The sequence below is a fragment of the Setaria italica genome, chromosome IV, assembly GCF_000263155.2.
Source record: "Setaria italica strain Yugu1 chromosome IV, Setaria_italica_v2.0, whole genome shotgun sequence".
Lineage (NCBI taxonomy): Eukaryota > Viridiplantae > Streptophyta > Magnoliopsida > Poales > Poaceae > Setaria > Setaria italica.
This window is the reverse complement of record NC_028453.1, coordinates 1,220,509-1,240,003: the sequence shown is the minus strand read 5'-3', so window position 1 is coordinate 1,240,003 and position 19,495 is coordinate 1,220,509. Positions and strand designations below refer to the sequence as shown.

The 19,495-nt window shown below is 46.8% G+C and overlaps 4 protein-coding genes across 5 annotated transcripts; 2 read left to right on the top strand and 2 right to left on the bottom strand.

Moving 5' to 3' along the window:
• Positions 1–3,571: 3,571 nt before the first annotated feature.
• Positions 3,572–7,738, bottom strand: LOC101785096 (pentatricopeptide repeat-containing protein At1g60770). The gene is given in 3 exon segments (XM_012845071.2): positions 3,572–4,853; positions 4,856–5,315; positions 7,392–7,738. Coding segments are annotated over 3 exon segments (1,593 nt in total). The 5' UTR covers positions 7,608–7,738; the 3' UTR covers positions 3,572–3,936.
• Positions 7,739–7,800: 62 nt separating this feature from the next.
• LOC101784707 lies at positions 7,801–10,929 on the top strand. Its single transcript, XM_004964356.2, has 5 exons — positions 7,801–8,198; positions 9,213–9,418; positions 9,649–9,747; positions 9,858–9,931; positions 10,320–10,929. The coding sequence occupies exons 1-5, from the start codon at positions 7,898–7,900 to the stop codon at positions 10,534–10,536; spliced, it is 897 nt and encodes a 298-aa protein (XP_004964413.1). The 5' UTR covers positions 7,801–7,897; the 3' UTR covers positions 10,537–10,929.
• A 700-nt stretch (positions 10,930–11,629) lies between these two features.
• On the top strand, positions 11,630–14,373 carry LOC101784021 (BTB/POZ domain-containing protein At3g05675). 2 transcript variants are annotated; one of them, XM_012845702.2, is made up of 2 exons: positions 11,630–11,887; positions 12,874–14,373. In XM_012845702.2, exon 2 carries the CDS (start codon positions 12,935–12,937, stop codon positions 14,225–14,227), a length of 1,293 nt encoding a protein of 430 aa, XP_012701156.1. In that variant the 5' UTR covers positions 11,630–11,887; positions 12,874–12,934; the 3' UTR covers positions 14,228–14,373. The 2 variants fall into 2 exon arrangements, with proteins under 2 accessions (XP_012701156.1, XP_004964411.1); XM_004964354.3 differs by having other exon boundaries at positions 11,630–11,933.
• Positions 14,374–16,032: 1,659 nt separating this feature from the next.
• Positions 16,033–18,402, bottom strand: LOC101783624 (short-chain dehydrogenase TIC 32, chloroplastic). The gene is made up of 5 exons (XM_004964353.4): positions 17,743–18,402; positions 17,140–17,379; positions 16,872–17,041; positions 16,687–16,733; positions 16,033–16,584 (listed from the first exon to the last, which is right to left on the bottom strand). Exons 1-5 carry the CDS (start codon positions 18,096–18,098, stop codon positions 16,333–16,335), a joined length of 1,065 nt encoding a protein of 354 aa, XP_004964410.1. The 5' UTR covers positions 18,099–18,402; the 3' UTR covers positions 16,033–16,332.
• Positions 18,403–19,495: the final 1,093 nt, after the last annotated feature.

Here is a 19,495-nt window from a genome sequence, read left to right as displayed (position 1 = left end):
CATCACGTTACGTGATCCTGGTACAGTGCTGACTGTATTGTAGCATGTCTCGAGATCTTGAAAGGGATCGAGGATCGGAGGATGCACCATGCACCTGTAGTATTTTATAATTTAATACAATTTAAAAACCTGCATTATCTGAGGTCCTCAATGATCACTGGTATTATTATCATGTGGTCAGGAGGATTTGGCACAAAAGTCTCTAGGGATTTGGCCTGTGGACGGGACGGGGCACGTGGCTGGTCTGGGTCTCGTCCGCTTGCCCGGCGGGCCGACGCCCGTGCAGGCCGGCACCACCTCGAGCCCTGCCGACCACCCGAGTCACCCCCGCCTCGATCGGCTCCCCGCTATGCGGCGGTTGGCTCGGTCGTTTCCCGTGAACCACCATTGGTGCACGCTGCCGGAGCCGGCGGTGGCCGTGGCGGCAACCTGGCCGTACGCCGACGACGGGCGGGCAGTGAGTGGACGGAGAGGAGGCGCCGGAATGAGACGAGAAGCAGCCGGCAAGGATAGCGGGCGGCGGCGATCAATTCGACACCGTCCCCTTTTTGTAAAGAAAATGATGCTCCTAATTAGTACTCGTGGAACACGAACGTAATCGTTGTCGGGCGCGATCCTTCTTAACTTAAACGATGATGAGCACGCATGGTTTTATTTTAGGACGACGACGACGAATCTGCCGCCGCCAACCGCGTGCGTCAACAGTCGCGGCAGGCCATAAACGTGCCACGAGCCGTTGGAGAGGAGGGTAATCTTGTTCTCCGATCCAACAGCGACGGCTGGGAGAGCACCGGGACTAGAGACAAAACCTCACTACGGAGACTGACACCGCGATTAAATTTAAATTAAGCTAATTAATCGGATCGACCTCCATGTTAACCGTATCTGGGCAGAGGAGGAGGAGAACAGGTGATCCACGGCCATGGTGCGTGCCGGGCAGCGCGGCGGGCGGGCGGGCGGGCGGGCCTGCACACGTCGCCGTCCCGTCCCGTCCCGTCCCGTGTAATCTACGACAGGGGATGGCCGGATGGGGATCGAGCTGATGGCTGCGGCCTCCGCGACGGAGAAAATAATTGCTGGCTGGTGTGTTTGGATCCGAGAAGATGAGATGAGGAGAAAAAGGAGGCCTGAATTGAATGGAGCTTTCAGGTTCGGCCCCGCTGCCGGCTCCCTCCGCGGCTAGCTGCTGACGAAAACGAAAGGAACCCATACTATGGCCGACGTGCGCCGCGCAGCGCCGCAGCCTGATCCTCCCGCCGGCCGCCGCAGCCGGCCCCGCCAATCGATCGTTCGTCGTCTGCTCGATCCACGAGATGGCATCGGGCGATGTCACTTCAGGGCCAAGTGGACTGATGAGTGGGCTGCACTGCCATGCCCTGGTGGATGTGTGGTGGCGGTACAATACAATGGAGTGAGCTGCACTGCATCTGCCTCGCCTTCGCCTAATCGCCTCCATGCTAATGCATTTTTCTTTTCCCTTTGCCTTGGTGGTGGACTGGTGGGGACCTCATCACCTGAACGCCAATGATTGGGGGGTGGCAGGCTCCAATGATTCGGAATCATCGACTTGGAGCGTCAGTACTGACTGTACCTACGCATGCTCCGTGCAGCTTACGAAGAAGAATGAATGCGTGGTACAGACAGACAGGGGATCGACGTGCATAAGGTGGTGTTTAGATATCAGCTCGGATGTTTGACACTAATTAGAAGTATTAGATATAAGCTAATTACAAAACTAATCGCACAACCTCTAGGCTAAATCGCGAGATGAATCTATTAAGCCTAATTAGTCCGTGATTTGACAACGTGGTGCTACAGTAATCATTTGCTAATGATGAATTAATTAGGCTTAATAGTTCATCTCACGATTTAGTCTAAGGGTTCTGCTATTAGTTTTGTAATTAGCTCATGTTTAACCCCCTTAATTAGCATCTGAACATCCGATATGACAGGACTAAAGTTTGGCTCGTGTCTTCCAAACACTCCAAAATGTTCATACGCAGCGCGATCACACATGGGCACACACTCGGAGAGATACGTCTGTCGGCCGCGCACGTGCGACGCAGCCGATTCCCCTGTGTCTTTCTCTGATTTTTCTTCCATGTTGACAGAGGACTGGTCGTCTAGTCCGCCTGCTGGGTCGCACGTTCCCACGTTCCTCCGCACATTCGCCGCATGTTACCCCCGCCGGCTCTCCGACCAAACAAACCATGCGCCGCCGTCCGTGCCAACTCGAGCGCCCCCGTCCTCGCCCTGCCGTCCTATCGGCGCAGCGTCGAGCGCGATCCGATCGGTCGTGGCGAATAGATGGCTCACGGCTCACCGGCTGGCTACTGCCAATGGCTCGGTGCAGGGGGCACACCGTCAGACACAGCCAGCCAAATTGTTCTCAAAAAGGTGTTTCTGCGGGCTCGGCAGGTTACTGGATCCAGTTTAGATGGCTACTAAAGTTTATCCAGATGTGTTTGGATTGGTAGTTAAAAAGTTATTTGTCTATTCTATTCTTCACTTACACTTTGAATATTTTTCTCGGGAAAGATGGAGGTGCAGTTTCATCTTTTTATCACTTTAGCTGGGTTTAACTGTTTGAATCTAACAAAATTAACAAGATCTTAGACCTGCTTGGATCCAACCATCAAAACTTCAGTTGGCTAAAGTTTGGAGGTTTTTTTTAGCTAACTCTAACTAAAATTTAGCTGGATGTTTGGAGCTAATTCAGTTGAATTACCCTTCCCTCTCACATCCTACAGCCACAAACACACGCAGATCCCACGGTCCTCACCTTCGCATCTCTCGATCTCGCTCTCGGATGCGCGATGCCGGCGGCGCGCGGATTGGCAGGCCGGAGCAGGTGTCGCCGGAGGGGAGCAGGTGTCGCTTTGACCATCTCCCGGTCCAACCGGAGGCGGCGCCACGCGCGCGGGGAGGGGCGGCGTGGAGAGGCTCTACTCGCTCTCCGGGATGGCGGTCAGGTCGGGGGAGAACCTCGTCGACGCCCTCCCGCCGCGGCACGCCACCCTCCGCTTCTGTGCGGCGGCCACCCGCGGCTTCGCCGCGACGGGCGAGACCGGGTCCGCTGCCGCGTACTCCTCCTTGGGGACCGGGAACACGAGCGGTGGCCTTGACGAGCGCCGAGCTGGCCTTGACCGCGAGCGCGGCCACCTCCTCGCCGTCGCCCTCATCCGCCGCGTCGCACGACACGCAGATTCCCGAGAGGGGAGGGGGCGCGGGGAGGCGAGCGGGACGGGGGGCCGAGAGGTGGTTGGCGCGCGGGGAACGAGGCGGGAAATTTTGATTTCTAGCCAGTTAAACTTTAGTCAGCCACGTGCGATCCAATCGAGCAGAAAGGTCGTCGTCGCCTTCTTGGGCTCTTGTCGGATTCCAAATTCCAGCGTGCATGACTAGCTCAGCAACTGAGGGACACACTGACAGGCAGCCTAGCTAGTGTGGTGCCTCGCCAACACACATGCCAGATGTATTACAATTTGCTTGCTTTGCCACCGTCCTCGATTCTGATCTGCCAACACCAGCAAAAGACACCACGCCGCAACGTCAATCAAAGAAGGCAGAGTTTACCAAGCAATCGAAAGAGCTCAAATTCTGTTATAACTTGTATAACTGGCATCAGTTCAGTGACAACAGCAAACGGCATCACAACTCAGTTCTACACGAAACAGAAAATTCTAACTAGTTCAACCCGCCCAAATTGAGCAAACAGGCAGAAGAACCGAAAGTTACAAGATTTGGAACTGAGGTCTGCGGGGCATTTTCATGTCCCAGGGCTCCCACGTTCGTAGAACCATATGACGAAAGAAAAAAAAAAGGTGGCTAAATTGCAGTGCACATACTGGCATCACAGATTTCACACAACAAATAGCTGAGAGTATTCGAAAGCACCCTGCCGTTATTAAGACGAACAAAAAAACCGAGGCCCATCTATTGGTCGACGCAGATGGAATCGAGCAGCTTGGCAGCTTCCTCCCCGACTTCCACGTTCTCGATCTTGAGCCGCTGCCTCATCCCAGGGAACTTCTTCCCGGCAGCCGCGTACGTCCTTACCAGCGGTTCGAAGACCAGCGTGCCCAGATCCTTCTGCACCTTCTTCAGGACCTCGACATATTGCTCGGCTCCATCTACGTCTTTGTTCTTCTCGAAGTAGCCCATCAGGGTTTCCGTCACATCGCGTGGCGGCACCCAAATCCTGCCGCTGCTGTGCCCCTTCTTGATCGCGCGGTCGGCGCACCAGTGAGCCATCTTCAGATCCCCTTCCTTGAGGTAATGCTCCATGAAAATTTCCCATGTCTTGGCGTTCAGTCTTCCGCCACGCATCTTGGCACGCTTCTTCAGAGCAACAGCCTTGTCAAGCATACCCTCTGCAATGTATGCTTTAATCATAGCATTTGCAACCCGGATGTCATATTTTGGATGCTTCAGTTCGAGCTCCTCCACTCCCTTGGTTCCCTTGACATCAGACTGATTACTAGGCACAGTAGTTGAAGAATCTGCTTCTGTAGTGGATGCCCCAGAGTCCTCCATGTTCTTCTTAGGTGGATGGATGTACTGTGCTTCCCACTCTTTGAAACAGGCTTCAGCTGCAGGCAAATCATTCAGACTGGCCAGAACCTGAATCATGTTAAGATAACTCATGTTTGCCTTTCTAGGACAATTCCGCTTCAATGACCGCCAAACACGATGAACTTCCACTAAATTTTGCGTCCTCCCATACAATGTAATAAGGAACTGGTAGGCTTCAATGTCATTGCTAGTGTTCCGCTTTTCAAGCTCCTTAAGAGAAGCTTCTGCCTTCTCAAACAGTCCAGCATTAACATATATGGAGGCCAGGTTACTGTATTTGTCCAATCAGGAGTAACACGGCCATCCCTTTTCATCTCTTCAATCACCCTTTTGACCCCTGGTATGTCTTTGAGAGCTGCAAGCGCCCTCATCCAAACATTATAAGTGAAGATATCTGGCAATACATCATCGGCTTTCATGTCCTGAATGATACTGGGGACCTTCTCTGGTTGGTTGACTTTGGTGTACAGTGTCATTAAGCTGTTAAAGGACATGGCAGTGAAAGCAAAGTTGAGCTCCTTCATTTTTTCCATGAGGGCCTCAGCCTTCTCAGCCATCAACTCTTTGCAGTAACAATTGAGAAGAGCGCCATATGTGAGATGAGTCTTGGAGGTTTCTGGGAGGTCCAAAAAGTACTTCTCAGCAGCAGCAATGCCTCTTGATTTGGCAACAAGATCCAGGCGGATTGCTTGATCACTGATAGTAGGATTCATGCCTCTTCTAGCCATAACTTCAGAAAGCTGCATAAATGAACAAAAGGGAGAGAAAGGATCCAATTAAACTTAGTTGATCAAATTCAAAGCAGTCACAATCAAATAACAAATTCAACATTATATGATTATATAATGATTTTGATCTGGACTGTGCTCTATCCACTTTATGTGCTGCTTCGGGAAAAAAAAGTACATGAAAATGAAAGAAAACAACAATATTTCAAATAGAAATGGCTGGTTAGCAGCCAGCACAATTACTCACAATGAAAGGGACCAGTGATCACTAGTAGCAATTATGAATAAGTAATAAATGGTTTTGTAAGTACTGACATGTATATAACAATATATACACTGAACACCCATTATGGCGGAAAATCTTTCTTTTTCGATCCAAAAGAATTGCACTATCACAATCAATCCAGTCTTCTAACAACATTTACATGTGGCACACTACTGAAGTTCCGGGGGTCAGTCAGACAAGAGCTTGTAGAAATACAAAATCTCAACTTTGTATGATGGGCTCAAGGATCAATTAGGTTATCTCACTAGCTACTGCCATATGAGCAAGCAATTAGGAAATTTCAAGCTTCTGCAAAGGGTGAAACTACTACAGTGTCAAGCAGCACTATTTACATTGGCATAACAGTAGAAATTACATGCACTATAGTTTACCACTCTCTCAACATTATATTCTTTACATCTACAGTTATGTACACTTTAGATACAACAAGGTTGAATAAGACAATGAAATGTGAAGGTGCTTCTGTAGAAAATCATGGTTCTTAAAATAGATTAAACCATCAAAAGTAGCTTGAAATAACACAGTGAACATTTACTGCAATTGATCACACCAAAACTCGGGAAAAAAAACAGGTCAAAACATATAGCAATGCCAGCTTCCCAGCTAAAGGTTGTAAAACAATAAATAATAGAGAAGTCCACCTTAGATTTAAAAATAAAAATAAAAATAAAAGAAGTCCACCTTCGCACATGAAAAGTTCCAGAGGAGTGCTAGATTCAGAAAAGGATTGTTTACATGGCAAATTGTGATGCAGAGCATATTCTTAGGGAATATTAGAGTCACAGCATACCAAGAATCAACTTGTGCAAGAACTAAGGAAAAAAGTAACCACCATAATCATGGCATAAGGAAATGAATAAACTTCTTTAATGATCAGCAAACATCACTAAAAAGTTGGCAATTTGAAATTGAGCAGAAAACATGACATGTTGTCTTATTGATAAATTTATTGACGATAGACCAAACATAGGGAAAGCAGTTCTGATTAAGATGAATAGCACAGTTCCTAAGAAGATACAAAGGAAATGGATTCTGTGCATGTCAACCTTGGTTGTTCAAGAAAAAAAATGAAATACAAAGAGAAAAGCAAAAGATTAAGCTGATTTTGTCACAAATAAAAGCAAGAAACTGGTGCCTAACTCTGTCACTTGATAAAATATATCAGATATAAATATATAATACCATCAGTTCAGCTAGCTAGCCATAACAATGAAAAGACCAACTGCCACAAGTTATGAAGGTTCAGTGCACAATAAAATGGGACTAATTGCAGGACAGAGAGGATATTAACAAATTCATGTGTTGTGCAGATCTTACAGCTTTTAGCTATCAATAACAAGCTATACAACCCCATCTAAAGGTCAATGAAAAGAGAGTAGGAATTCCACGTAGTTGAGTACTAGTTTAACATGGCTGAGAAGCTGACGAATAACCGTGTTAGTGGTAAACAAACGATGGAGACCAGAGCATAATTTCACCGTGTTCAAGCCTATTCCCAATTCCCATCACACATTTCACAATACTCACAATCAAATGAAACATTTCTTAGCGTACTTCAACAACCCACAAAATCAAATTAAGCATTTGCATGTCTGGGGGACAAATTTTGCAAGAAAAGAAATTCATCTTGGCAATAAGTCACACCGTACTACCATGTTCATGCCAGCTAACATCTCACATGATTTGTTCCCTTCCGAAATCCTACTTCCATCATCAGATCTAGCAACATGAGCAACCGCCGCATCACGAGGCTCAAAACGGGATCACGAAATGAGGATAGAGAGAAAAAGGAAGGGCCGGACCTTGAGCGCCGGGCGATAGAGCGCATTCCGCCGCATGCGGCGGACGCAAACGCCCACCTCCCACTTGAACGCCCGCTTCCGGCTGTCGAGGAAGCCGTCCACCTCCTCCCGCACCGCCTGCGGCGTCGACCCCTTCCGGAACAGCCGCCGGTACAGCGCCTCCTCCACGTACTTCTTTGTCGACCGCCGCGCCACGTCCTTCACCCGCGTCGCCATCTCCGCCTCCGCCCTCTCCTTCTCCTCCTCCTCCCCGCCGGCGTCTCGGGGTTTTGAGGGTTTTGGCGGCGGCGCGGGGAGGAGCTCGCCTGACTACCCCACTCGGCCAACTCGTGTGATCGCGTTGGGCTTTTCTGGGCCTTGATGGGCCGTGGGCTCTGAAAATAAGAAGGCGTCGGTTTTTCTCGTCATGAGCCAGGGGTAAAACGGGAAAAGCCAAAAACAATAGCTGTGAAGAAGGGGGAAGAGGAGGGGGGGCCCGACGTCGCCGGCGGCCGGAGGCGACGGGGATGAGTCGGAAGGATGCTGACCCGGCAGGAGGGGATGGGTCTTCTCCGTCGGTTGCGGATGAGGGAGGGAGTGGCAGTGGCAGCGGCGGGGAGCTGGTGGATGCGCTGGCGCGGCGGCGTTTGTACCGGGAGGTGACACTGGCGCTGCGGTCTGGCCTGCGCGATGCCAAGGCGGACTTCTCCTTCCTCCGCGCGCGCGGTCTGCGCAGCCTCCTCGGCTTTCTTCGCTCCACCGCATCCGAGGCAGATGACGCGCGGCTGCTCCTTTTCCGCCACTCCCAATCCATCCCCGATCTCCAAGGTACCATACTACCATTCCTCCCCCGATTTTGGTGATCTGATGCGAAAATATTGGAATATTCGTGAGTTCCGTACGGTTGGCGATGCTAGTATCATTAGGTGAAACTAATCTCTTATGCGATGATGACCAATGACCGCTTGAATTGAATGAACAATGCTTGGATACAAATTAAAGACTATAAGTTGGAGCCATGGGAACCCTCTTGTTAGAATGTAACATAAGCAGAGGAGATAAATCAGTGAATGCTCACAGGCTCGTTAATTAGAGTCCACGATTCAGCATTAGGTGATAGTTACCCCCCAAACAGCCTTTTGATCTATACCCCTTCAGGTCACAAGAGTGGCATCCATGGTAACAATAACAAACTAGTAGCCGTTATTGGTACCATGGTCTAGCTAGCTATAGTTTTAGCTTTGTCTCCCCATTTGTCGCTTTCTCTGGTGCTTTTATCCTGCTTTTTAATAAAAAATAGGCAGTCTGTTTTGTTTAAAAAATAGTAGCGAGTAATGACATAATGATTTTGTTGCTGACTTATTGGATTGCATTTAATTGTTGCCAATGCAATAACAACTGCATTCGCTTTGTTCCCTCATGATGCCTTTTGAGGGAAGTGCAAACCTGTTAACTATGTATTGGTAATCTTTTTAAATATAACGTAAATGAACCTATTTAAATCTTGAATTGGATTTATCCATCATTGGATCTGTCTCATAATGATCTGTGCTTGTTACAATTAAATGGTCAAATTGGAGGACTATGTTGCATGAGAATCTTATATCTGTACTCAACTTTTGGAATTTATGATCATTCTCATATCTAGCATAACTTTCTATGAGTAATTTAGTAGAGAAATGTTACAATGATGTATATTTCTTCTTATTCTGGATTTGTAGTGCACATACCAAGTTCACAATTTTATAAATGTCAAAAGACATTTATATGTTTAGGCATTTGGCTAAGTGTGCTTACACCCGAGAATGGAGCACTTACTGATGAGCTTGTGTTCTGCTACAGTTATTCCTGTTCTCTTCCAGAATTCGTTGCATCAACCAAAGGAAGATCCTGTTGTGACATTGGATCATATAGTTGGGACTGAACCAATGAGGATTACAAGCCCCCCAACTGATTCTGAAATTGCTCTTGCTCTTAGAGTCTTGGAAGGTTGTTGCCTTTTATATAGCCGATGCACAGCTCTGGCCCACAAATACAAGGCTGTGAAGGTAATCACCATCCATTTCTGATAATCTATGTCTCATTACTTCTAGGCTTCAATGAGGTCAGATCACTGTCAGGAAGTTCCTGTTCTTTGTGACAGTAATCCACCAATCTTATTCAACTATGAAGGCCTTCTTTGTGCAAGCATAAACAACAATTTAATAGAGAGTACCATCTGCTTATGTTAGACCCATTATTTCTTACATTGATCAATTACCAACTTAACTTGGTGTAGGTGCTCTTGAATATATTAGCCAGCCGAGGTCCAACTGAGCAAGGCGTGTGCTTGGATGCGCTGATATCACTGATGTTGGACTCACCCTCCAATCAGATGGTATAGTTACCTCTTTACCTAAATATTCTAATTGTCTAACTCTTGACCGTTTCTGGTTTCTGTGGTTCTTCCTATTCTTCAGCTAACTATATTTTATATAACTACTCCAGGATTTCGAGGAATACAGCGGACTCGAAAAGGTTGCTGAACTTTTAAAGGATGTGCAAGTAGAAAAGCAAATAAGGCAAGTATTATTCCTTGAGGTCTTTTTTTTTGTCTGAATGCCTAGCCTCATAATTTAACTTATTTTCACTGTGCCATGTAAATAATATTTTGCTGATGTTTCATTATCGTGAATTGATCTATCTGTATCTCATCAGTCATGTGCCAATTTAAGAAACATAAACAAGTGAGTGATCAAATGAAAAAGGTCCGTTAAACTACTGTGTTGGTGGCTTGACAAAGCTGTAGATACCTCTATGAACAATATATTTGGGTTCTGCTAAGATATGAAGCATACAATTGTGTGTGAAAGCTTAGCCTCTGTTTGACATTGTCATGGCTCTCAGAAACACCTTTATATATCTATTTTGAGATGACTTAGTTTTTGTTCATTCGATACTTCGATGCAGATTGAAATGCGGGGAGTTCCTATTGTTGCTCATTGGTCATGTTTATGTGAGGGAAAACTCTCCCATACATGGACAAATGAAAAATCTATTTGGTGAGCAGTGTGCGTCGCTCATATGGGCAGCAAGCCGGTTCGGCTCCACCCTCGACGCAGAGCAAAGGCAGACGACCTTGCAAATACAAGCGATGAGAGTTGTCGAATCCTTGGAGCCCTACTAAGGCTGCTGCCTTGGTGTATGTTCCTTACGATTGATTTGTGATTTGACGACTCTAATTTCAGCTGCTTGCTCCATTTTGTTCATGGCAAGCTTTGTTGTCATTTTCTTCTGTGTAAAGCCTTTCTTATTGTGCCCTTCGAGCAAGGTTTGTTGAAAGGGTTGTATTAGTTTCCATTTGAGGGCCATTGAACTAGGAAGGACCATGGATGATGGATAACTGACAAGATTTTGGTAAATGGGACTTCCAGATATCCATATCATGTGGTAGATATGAGCGATTGTACCTGTGATTCGAATAAAAGTAGTTAATCCAAAGTACTAGTAGTGAATGTTATTGATCACTTTATTACTGATGAAAGGGAATAGAGCCAGATCTTGTGCTCTATTGTATACACTTGCACACTGTTTGATACCTTCAGGGTTCCAAGGCAAAAGTACACTCCCTTGGTGCCGGCATTCATTGCATGTGTACTGTTCGAAATCTTTGCTATTTTATTCTCGAACTTGTGCTCGTTTTCAAGAGAAGTTAAAAGATCAAAATCATTTTTAAGTGTTTCTTTGATATATATTTTGCGCTTCTTCAGAGGTTTTAGAGTCTCTTATTGCATGATTTTTGTTTATCTATAGTTCCATCCTTTGTTTCTTCCATTTGCCAGTAACTTTGCCACAATCAAAGTTTGGATGTCACTAAGGTGCTATTTGGGATGGTTTATTTTGGCTCCGACCTCTCCTATTTTGCGCAAATCGAGATATTGCAGCGTAAAAACTATTTGTAAGTTAAGACTAAAATGAACGAGAAGTCAGGTGAAACTATTTTTTTTTTAACTTCATTGGTAAACGTTTTTAGAGAAACTCTCCCAAATAACCCTAACTTTGCTACAAGTCACAAGTCTACAACCGAGGTTAAGTAAAAATTTGGCCAACAATATCTTAACCGCACTTGTGGCAAAGTTAGTAAAAAATTGAGCTAACAAAGTGCGGCTTGCTACGGTTGCGATTGTAACAAACACTAGGTTATAAAAAAACATACCCATATCCAATCAAATGCTCTAGAAATTGGTCATTGAAAGCCTACAAAACAACTGGAAAAATGCCACTGGACCCTTGCGGTCTTGACCATCCGCCGTCTCCTCATTGTGTCGCAGGCACCTTCCTCTCTCCCCGTCCTCCGTCACCGCGATAGGGTTCGTCTCGTCACTTCGTCCTGGGCGGTGCAAGGCGGAGCAGCCGAGAGGAACGGCTGGCCGGAGGCGTGGGGCTGATCGCCAGGAGCTGGGACCGGCGGGACGAGACGTGGAGATAACGGAGAGGCTTCCTCGCAGCTCTCCCTCCCCCTCCCATCAGCTGAGCTGGTACTGGATCCATCCGGACTCGGATTGATTTCTTCTTCTGCTGCTGGTATGGAAGCTCTATTCTACCTTGATGGGTTGGCCAAAGAGTTAATTTTGCTCCGGTTGTATCTTCCTTCGCTGCAAGCAATCAATCCCAGTTTGTCCGGTCTCCTTGCTGCGTGGTGAAGTTCTAGAACCGGTTTAATTCCAATACTTTTACTTTTGCTCAGGTAGTCAAGTAATAAAGGGGAAGAGAAATTGGTTGATTCGTGGTGCCAGTAAGTAGAGCTGTAGTGAACATTACTGGCTTACTTATCTTATGAAATCCACCCCACTTGGAGGTGTATGCTTGCCTAAATTGTGCAGCTCACTGACCTTAGATGCGTGTGTGCAGACCAGCTGCCACTAGCTAATAAGTAGGGAACTCAACTCTTTAACTCAAGACCTTACTTCACTGATGGTAGTTCAATGAGGCGAGAAGTTCAGTGTGTAATTATGCATCGCAAACGCAATGTGCCATTTGGGTCGGTTGTATAATAAAGTCTTGCAGTGGTTATCTGAATTTACGGTTGAGTTTGGGTTTTGGAGGGACATAAGGAAGTGGCCTCTGCTTTTATGTTTAGAGAGTGAGGTTCCATCATGGTTTTGGCATGAAAAAATAGTATTAACACAAGAGGATACGAGTTTACATGCTGAAGTTACCCAAATGGATTATTGCAACCAAAATGGTCGGAAAAGTAGTTGTCATGTCTAGCTGAATACTGACTCTTAAGTCTTAATGCAGATTTAACTTTTGCTATGAATGCCAAGAAGTATATGATATTTTCTTGCAAAACAACAAATGACCTTTTTGAATGATATACTCGTAAAACAACAAATTGTACTATTTCCATAAGCTATGTTAATTTCATCAAAAAGTTTGTTCGTGATGGTAATAGTGTGATATGCTTTATAACCAGCAGTTCTCTTTTGCACCCACAGTTAATTGTTTGCTTTTCTTTTTGCAGTTTTCTGAACTTCTGTTGCTAATAACCATGGAGGAACAATACCAGTGATCTCAAGTGAGATATGGAGCCAGTCAAACTGGTTGAGGGGTACAAGTTTGATGACCATACTACAAGTGATGTCCGTGTTTGCTTCAAATTGATTGATGAGCAGCCAGAATGGTTTTCCTGCCATTCGTCTGTCCTTTCCCAAAATAGCAAGTACTTTGCAGACTGGTTTGGTCAAAATGATATTCGTTCTAATAATTGCATTGAAATCGAGTGCCCAAGGGTTGAGTATGACCATTATGTAAAGATGCTAAAGTCAATGTATCTTCCTAGAGAATCAGTTATAGATTCATTTGATTCTGTGAAGTCAGCTGTTGGTGTTCTTCGAGCATCAAATTCTCTCGGATGCGAGTTGGTTACCAAAAGTTGCATTGAATACATTGAAGCTGCTTCCTGGGATGAAAAGGAGGAGGAGGAGATTTTAGAAGTAGCTCGAACCCTTGGCTCCAAAGCGGTGTCTTTGTTAGCCCGTCTTCAAGCCCCCAGTGCGGACGCTGTTAAGAATGTCTTCATCTCTGCCATTCGTTTTGCTACATGCATGGAAACTCCATTCCCTCCTTTCTTGGATGACCTCAAAACTTCTGCCCAGGAGCAAATTGACTTCATGATCCACGAGGATGATGACACTGCTTTGGTTACTATGGATGAAGACGTGAAATATGTGGTTCAGGAAGGTTTGAGAAAACTGTTATCCACACTTAGGACTGGGCTAGACCTGTTGTGCACTGAGTTTGATCAGTCACCTGATCAGGCAGAGCAAAGGATTCTGTGCAGCTTAGCTGACATTGACTGGATAGCGAATCTCCTGGCAAAGATTGAGATGATGCACGACTTTGTTTCTGGCTGGTCAGAAATCTCTGACCATGTTCTTTCAGTGGTTCAGGATAAGAAGTATAGCTCAGACTTGTGGGCTGTGAAGTCAAAGCTTATTGAAGTGACCGGAAAGGCCCTGGATGCTGTTGGCTATGGCTCAGTGGTTCTCCCATCATCATTCAGAGTTCATTTCCTGAAGACATGGCTTCCTTATATTCAAATGACAAAGCGTTTGCTAGATGAAAATAGTAAGGATGAAACATCTCTGCAGATGGATTCAGACTCATGTCAGAATATTGAGAGCGCAATAGTCTCAATGGTGTTAGCATTGCCGTCGGATGATCAGGCTGATATACTGTCAGAGTGGATGAAGAAAGCAGAGCAGTTCAGGTATCCTGATCTCACTGAGGCATTTGAGGTGTGGTGTTATCGCAGTAAAACAGCAAAGAGAAGGCTGGTGGACAATGGAGCTAGCAACCCCACAGTCAGCTTGTAAGGGTACTATTAATTTAATCTTTTTGTTGTAGTTTTATAGTCAGCTGAATTAGGTGGTTGGTACCAAGTATATACCAACTAATTTCTCATTGTTGTATGTTGTAAAACAGCTCGTCATGTTTAATAAAATTCAGTTTTATTGCAGCATGTTCATGTTTCTTCGAAAAGCATGCACTTTCATCTATTACTTGCACTTGCTGAGGTATTCCAGAGCACAGTTCAGGAAGCAACCACTGTTGATCTTTTTCCCACTGTCTTACCTCCTCAGTCATAAACCAGGTTTAAGAGGTTCTGAACTTATGAAGGTGCATGTATGCAGCTTCCAGTATTTTACTCCTGTTCTTCCTGGAACTGCTTAAGCATGGATCCTGGAGGACTTCATGAAGTACTAGCCAAATGCTGTAGACTAACTGCTAGCCTATGTTCAATAAGGAAAGTAGCCTATCTTGTTATATCTAGGAAATAAATGCATTATCAGTTAAACCCACTGTTAATTTTCTTTTGAGAACACCAAATGTTACTGGCACTGGTAGAATTAACCCAAAAAAAATTGAAACGATTTGTGATACCTTGATGGTAGTCTACTCTTGATGGAATTTAGGACTTTTTCCCCTGCTACTGAAATGGAAAATAAATGTGTTCCTATTACAATGTATTCTTTTGATGAACTTAACGCCTTGGCCTTGCAAGAAACCAAAATTTGTCATATGGGTGCCATGACGTGCTGAGCACGAGGGAGGTCATTCTTTAGCGTTATTGCACAGGTTAACAAAGTGGTCCATCGAATAGATTGTGAATTTTAGTTGATAGAGATCATCGTCTTCATTAAACTGCTTGATTCAAATAGTTGGACTAAATTATGGTCCATCCTAATCCAGCTACTGATCTATTCATTCATACATCATTAGCCACTTCAAACTGAACCATTTGGGATTTGGCACTTCTGCGAAAGACGGTGCATTATTAAGTTGTCCCGTTATGGCACAGGAATCTTCTGTGCCTTTCAGCTAATCATCAACAGTTTTGCAGCCATCATGAGGCCAATCTTCTTCTAATGATATCTTAAATCATGCCAATCACTTGATTAAGTACACCTAGTAGGTTTAGTTGTGTACTTATTGGTAGAAAGCGATCTTTTTTATGGCAGAAGGAATCAGGGGATGATTGCTAGCAAGTGTCCAGCTTAATTCTTCTATCTCCTGATGTGTTAGGGTTACCTAGAAAGAGGCTTTCCTCCTAGTGGAACATAAAGGGGGTTGTTTAACAACTAGTTAGAGGTACAATGAGTCTTCTCAGTCCATCATTGTTTAATCCTCTACCTAATTAGATCATGTGTGTTCTTTATGGTCTCTCTTTTCTAACAGGTAAACAGTAATCACACCTTCAGATTAACAACTGTTTAGGAGTGCCATGAGACCCTCCTAGTCAACTAGTGCCAAATTTGCAATAGAACTGCAGTGGAGCTTGAGTTGCAAGCATGGTTAACCTTCTTTTGTTTGCTGCTACCTTTTTCTTCTAGCCCGTGCTTAGCGGGATAGAAAATTCAGCAAACTGTTGCAGTTGGCGTTGAGGACCAAATCCATGGTCCCTTTTTCTTCAGCTACAAACAAGCTATCTATTTGATGCCAGGCATTACTAGATGACGTGCGAATAGTGAAGTCCACTACTGCAAGGGGCCAAAGGAAGAGTATCTAGCGCAATGGATGGAATCATTGCATTTGGTTAGTGGAGTTGAAACCTTGATCCAGTGTAATCTAGTATATTGCTGACATATGGACAGAAATGAAGAAATTGTTGAGATGCATGTTCGCCCAAAAGCTTAAACGGATGACGAAAATAGTCAATATACTCATGCTTCAGCATAAACATTTGACATACTGATCTTTGCATCTGCAGACAATTCCCAGAACACACTAGCATATACTTGTATACATATATATATGGCTATATATTTACAGGCTCAAAGCTATACTTGTATTTCTACTAGTTTACTGCTATATCCTCTGGTTTTTGAGACTGATACTATACTATTACTATGCTTTTCAGGATGTGTGATCTCATCAGGGGCACATCGTTGGGGATCAAAATTTCTGAATCTCGAGGCTCCTATGCGAGGGCCATGCCGCGGTCTGCATTAGAGCTCTGAACCTGGAGCCGGAAGCCGCCGGCGCTGACATGGACACTCATCTTCTGAATCTTCTCTGCCGTTATGTTCTCAGAGAAGCTCCACAGCTTGGCGGCCTCCTCGCTGCTGGCGCCCAGCCTCGACGGCGACGCCTCGTTGCAGTCGGCGAAGTACTTCCCCGACACTCCGGCCACCGCCGGGTGCACCGCCACGTAGCACGTCGTTGCGGCCGCCTGATGAAGAAGAAGAATCGGACTTCGGAGTTCAGAGACATGGAACAGAGCAGTAGTAACAGGGCAGAAGAATAAACCAGATGAGCAGTGAGCTGAACTGACCTGAGGGATCGTCTTGAGGAGCTTCGACGCCAGGAAGAACACTGTATCTGCAGTTCAGTACGAATACGAACCCATCTTGTCAGAATTAAGGTTCGTATAGGCCATCAATCGGAAGAACAGATGATACGCAGCTTTCTTGAACGATAAAGGAAGTGAATGGATTATCAGAGAAGAAGAGGACGCACTGGTGACGAGGCCGTCGCGGTCGCGGATGAGCCGGGTCCTGACGATGCCGGGGTGGACGCAGTTGGCCGTGACGTTGGCGTTCATCTCCCTCAGCCGTTCGGCGAGGGCTCTGGTGTGCAGGACGTTGGCGAGCTTGGAGAGCGCGTACGCCCTCGTCGGATCGTACGGTCTGGAGATCAATCAGTAATAATGAATTAAATCAGAGCCGGTAATCTCAATCTTAATCACCGGAAGATCGGTCATGGCAGGTAGATATCGTGTGCGTACATCTTCCGGCGGGTGACGCGGTCGAGGTAGCCGACGGCGTCGTCGCCGGCGAACCAGCTGTGGATGGTGGAGGAGACGTTGACGATGCGGCCCTCGAAGCCGCTCGCCCGCGCCGTCTCCGCCATCTTCTCCAGCAGCAGCCGCGTCAGCAAGAAGTGCCCTAAGTAGTTGGTGGCGAAGGTCATCTCGACGCCGTCCTCCGACAAGGCGAAGCGGTCGGCGTACTTGCCGGCGTTGTTGCTGGAACCATCCAACCAAAGCATGTCATCAACAACGTACGACGAGTCAAAAGTCATGGCGCATGCAACAAATAAGTTGATGCAGCGCCGCCGGTGCTCGCGATGGCCGGAGTTGTTGGTGTTGGTGTGCAATATGACAGACTAGTCGTAGTTGTCGTAGGAGGAGGAGCAGGGCTACGTACACGAGGAGGTTGAGCGGGAGTCCGAGGTCGAGGAAGCTCGCGACAAGTCCGCCAACACAGATACGTTTTGACCGTCACTACAAATCTTTTGTGGCGTAGCGGTGGCCGGAGTTGATGGCGGTGGGTGGTGTGCAATATAATAGACTATTCGTCGTAGTAGTAGTAGGAGGAGGACTACGTACACGAGGAGGTTGAGCGGGAGGCCGAGGTCGAGGAAGCTCGCGACGAAGCGGCGGACGGAGGCGAGGGAGCTGAGGTCCAGCGGCAGCACGACGACGTCGGCGTCGGGGCACTCGGCGCGGAGGCGCGCGCGTGCCTCCTCGGCGGCCTTGAGGCTCCGCGCGGGGAGCACCAGCCGCGCGCCGCGCTTGGCCAGCACGCGCGCCGTCTCCGCCCCGATCCCGGACGTCGCGCCGGTGATGATGGCCGTCACGTGGCGGAGGTCGCCGGCGCCGGCGGTGGCCTCCTCCGCCGTGGCGCGCGAGCCGAAGCCGCTCGGCCCCGCTGTGCCCGCAAGGTACCTCAGCGAGGTCAGCATGGTGCCGCCGCCTGCCGCTGCTAGCTGGTGTCGTATGACAGATATAGAGAAGCAGGATGCTATCTACTAGCTAGCTAGCCCGAGGTGAGCGAGAGGAAGGAGACGTACGGGGAGGGGTATAAATAGAGAGGGGACTGCAGTGAGCGAGCGTAGTGGCGGTGGCTCTCTCTCTCTTGCAGCCTTGCTTTGCTTTCTTCCTCGCGCGGCTGCACTGGAAAGAGGAGAGATAGAGGGCCTGCCCTGCAGATTAAAACGGGTTTGTTTAATTTAATCTAGTCACTTGCACGAAGAACAAATACAATAATATAGCTTGGGATGGGGGTATCATCCCATGATCTCATCGCCGTGGCCGTGCGCGCGGGCGTGTCAGTCAGCGCGGGAGTGAGCTGTGCGCATCAACCTCGCCACCAGCAACAATATCAATATCTTTGCTTCACACACACACACACACACACACACACACACACATGTATATGTGCATACGTATCTTTTTTCCTATGCTTGTATACAGCATGCATATGCCTGCCAGTAGAGACAAGGGTTTCGGCGGGGTGTGGGGCCTCCTCGTCAAATGTAAGCCATCTTGTTTCTTCTTTCATTTCCTTTAGATGGGCTTTTCCAAACGATGAAAAAGAAAAAGAAAGGATAAAATCATGCATGTCATGTGCTTTCTTGAATAGTTACAGTGATAATGTCTGGATGCTTGTAATCAGGCGATCCAGGTGATAATTCTATGCAAATGCAAGACAAAAAAAAAAAAGGGGCGAGAGGTAGCAACTTGGATGTTGCATCCGGAGTCATCGACCGGTCAGCAGCAGCTGGATCCAATTTTCAGCATGCGATGGTGAGAGACAATGTTGATGGCGAACAAGACGTGACGGGGATGAATCATTTCGATTGTCTCGGTTGGCACCATCGTCGAGAGCCTTGTGGTCGTGTTGGACGTCGCGGTCTCCATCGTCGGGCGACTCGGCGGATTTTTGTCTCGTGTCTCGGCCGTGTCGTCGTCGATCCCGGCCGTGCCCAGCTTACCGATCGATGCCTACGTGTCCCTCTCACTCGCCAATTCATCACATGTCGTCGCAGCGTGCGCAACTACTGGCACGAGTCATGCAGCCACAAGCTGTAGAAAAAAACTGAGACTGGCAAGCATTGCTCGTCTTCGTCCGCAGCTGTGACAAGTAATTAGACCCACTTAGAATGTACTTGTACAACCAATCATGTCGTATCTCAATGCTCAACATATTTTAGAGAGGCCGCATTTCCTTTTTAGAGAAGGGAAAATATTGGTATGTCAACATGTTTTAGAGGCTGGATTTCTTTTGAAAAATCATCGACCGAACTGAAAGAGAGATGCCCTCGCTTAAACATATTCGACGCAAACACCAACTTCATTT

Coding starts and splice junctions, on each gene's coding strand:
- LOC101784021 (XM_012845702.2), top strand. CDS start 12,935: ATGGAGCCAGTCAAACTGGTTGAGGGGTACAAGTTTGATGACCATACT.
- LOC101783624 (XM_004964353.4), bottom strand. CDS start 18,098: ATGCTGACCTCGCTGAGGTACCTTGCGGGCACAGCGGGGCCGAGCGGC. Junction 17,042..17,139: donor CGCGTCACCCGCCGGAAGAT/GTACGCACACGA, acceptor ATTGATCTCCAG/ACCGTACGATCCGACGAGGG. Junction 16,734..16,871: donor CCGCGACGGCCTCGTCACCA/GTGCGTCCTCTT, acceptor ACTGAACTGCAG/ATACAGTGTTCTTCCTGGCG.
- LOC101784707 (XM_004964356.2), top strand. CDS start 7,898: ATGAGTCGGAAGGATGCTGACCCGGCAGGAGGGGATGGGTCTTCTCCG. Junction 8,199..9,212: donor ATCCATCCCCGATCTCCAAG/GTACCATACTAC, acceptor GTTCTGCTACAG/TTATTCCTGTTCTCTTCCAG. Junction 9,932..10,319: donor CAAGTAGAAAAGCAAATAAG/GCAAGTATTATT, acceptor ACTTCGATGCAG/ATTGAAATGCGGGGAGTTCC.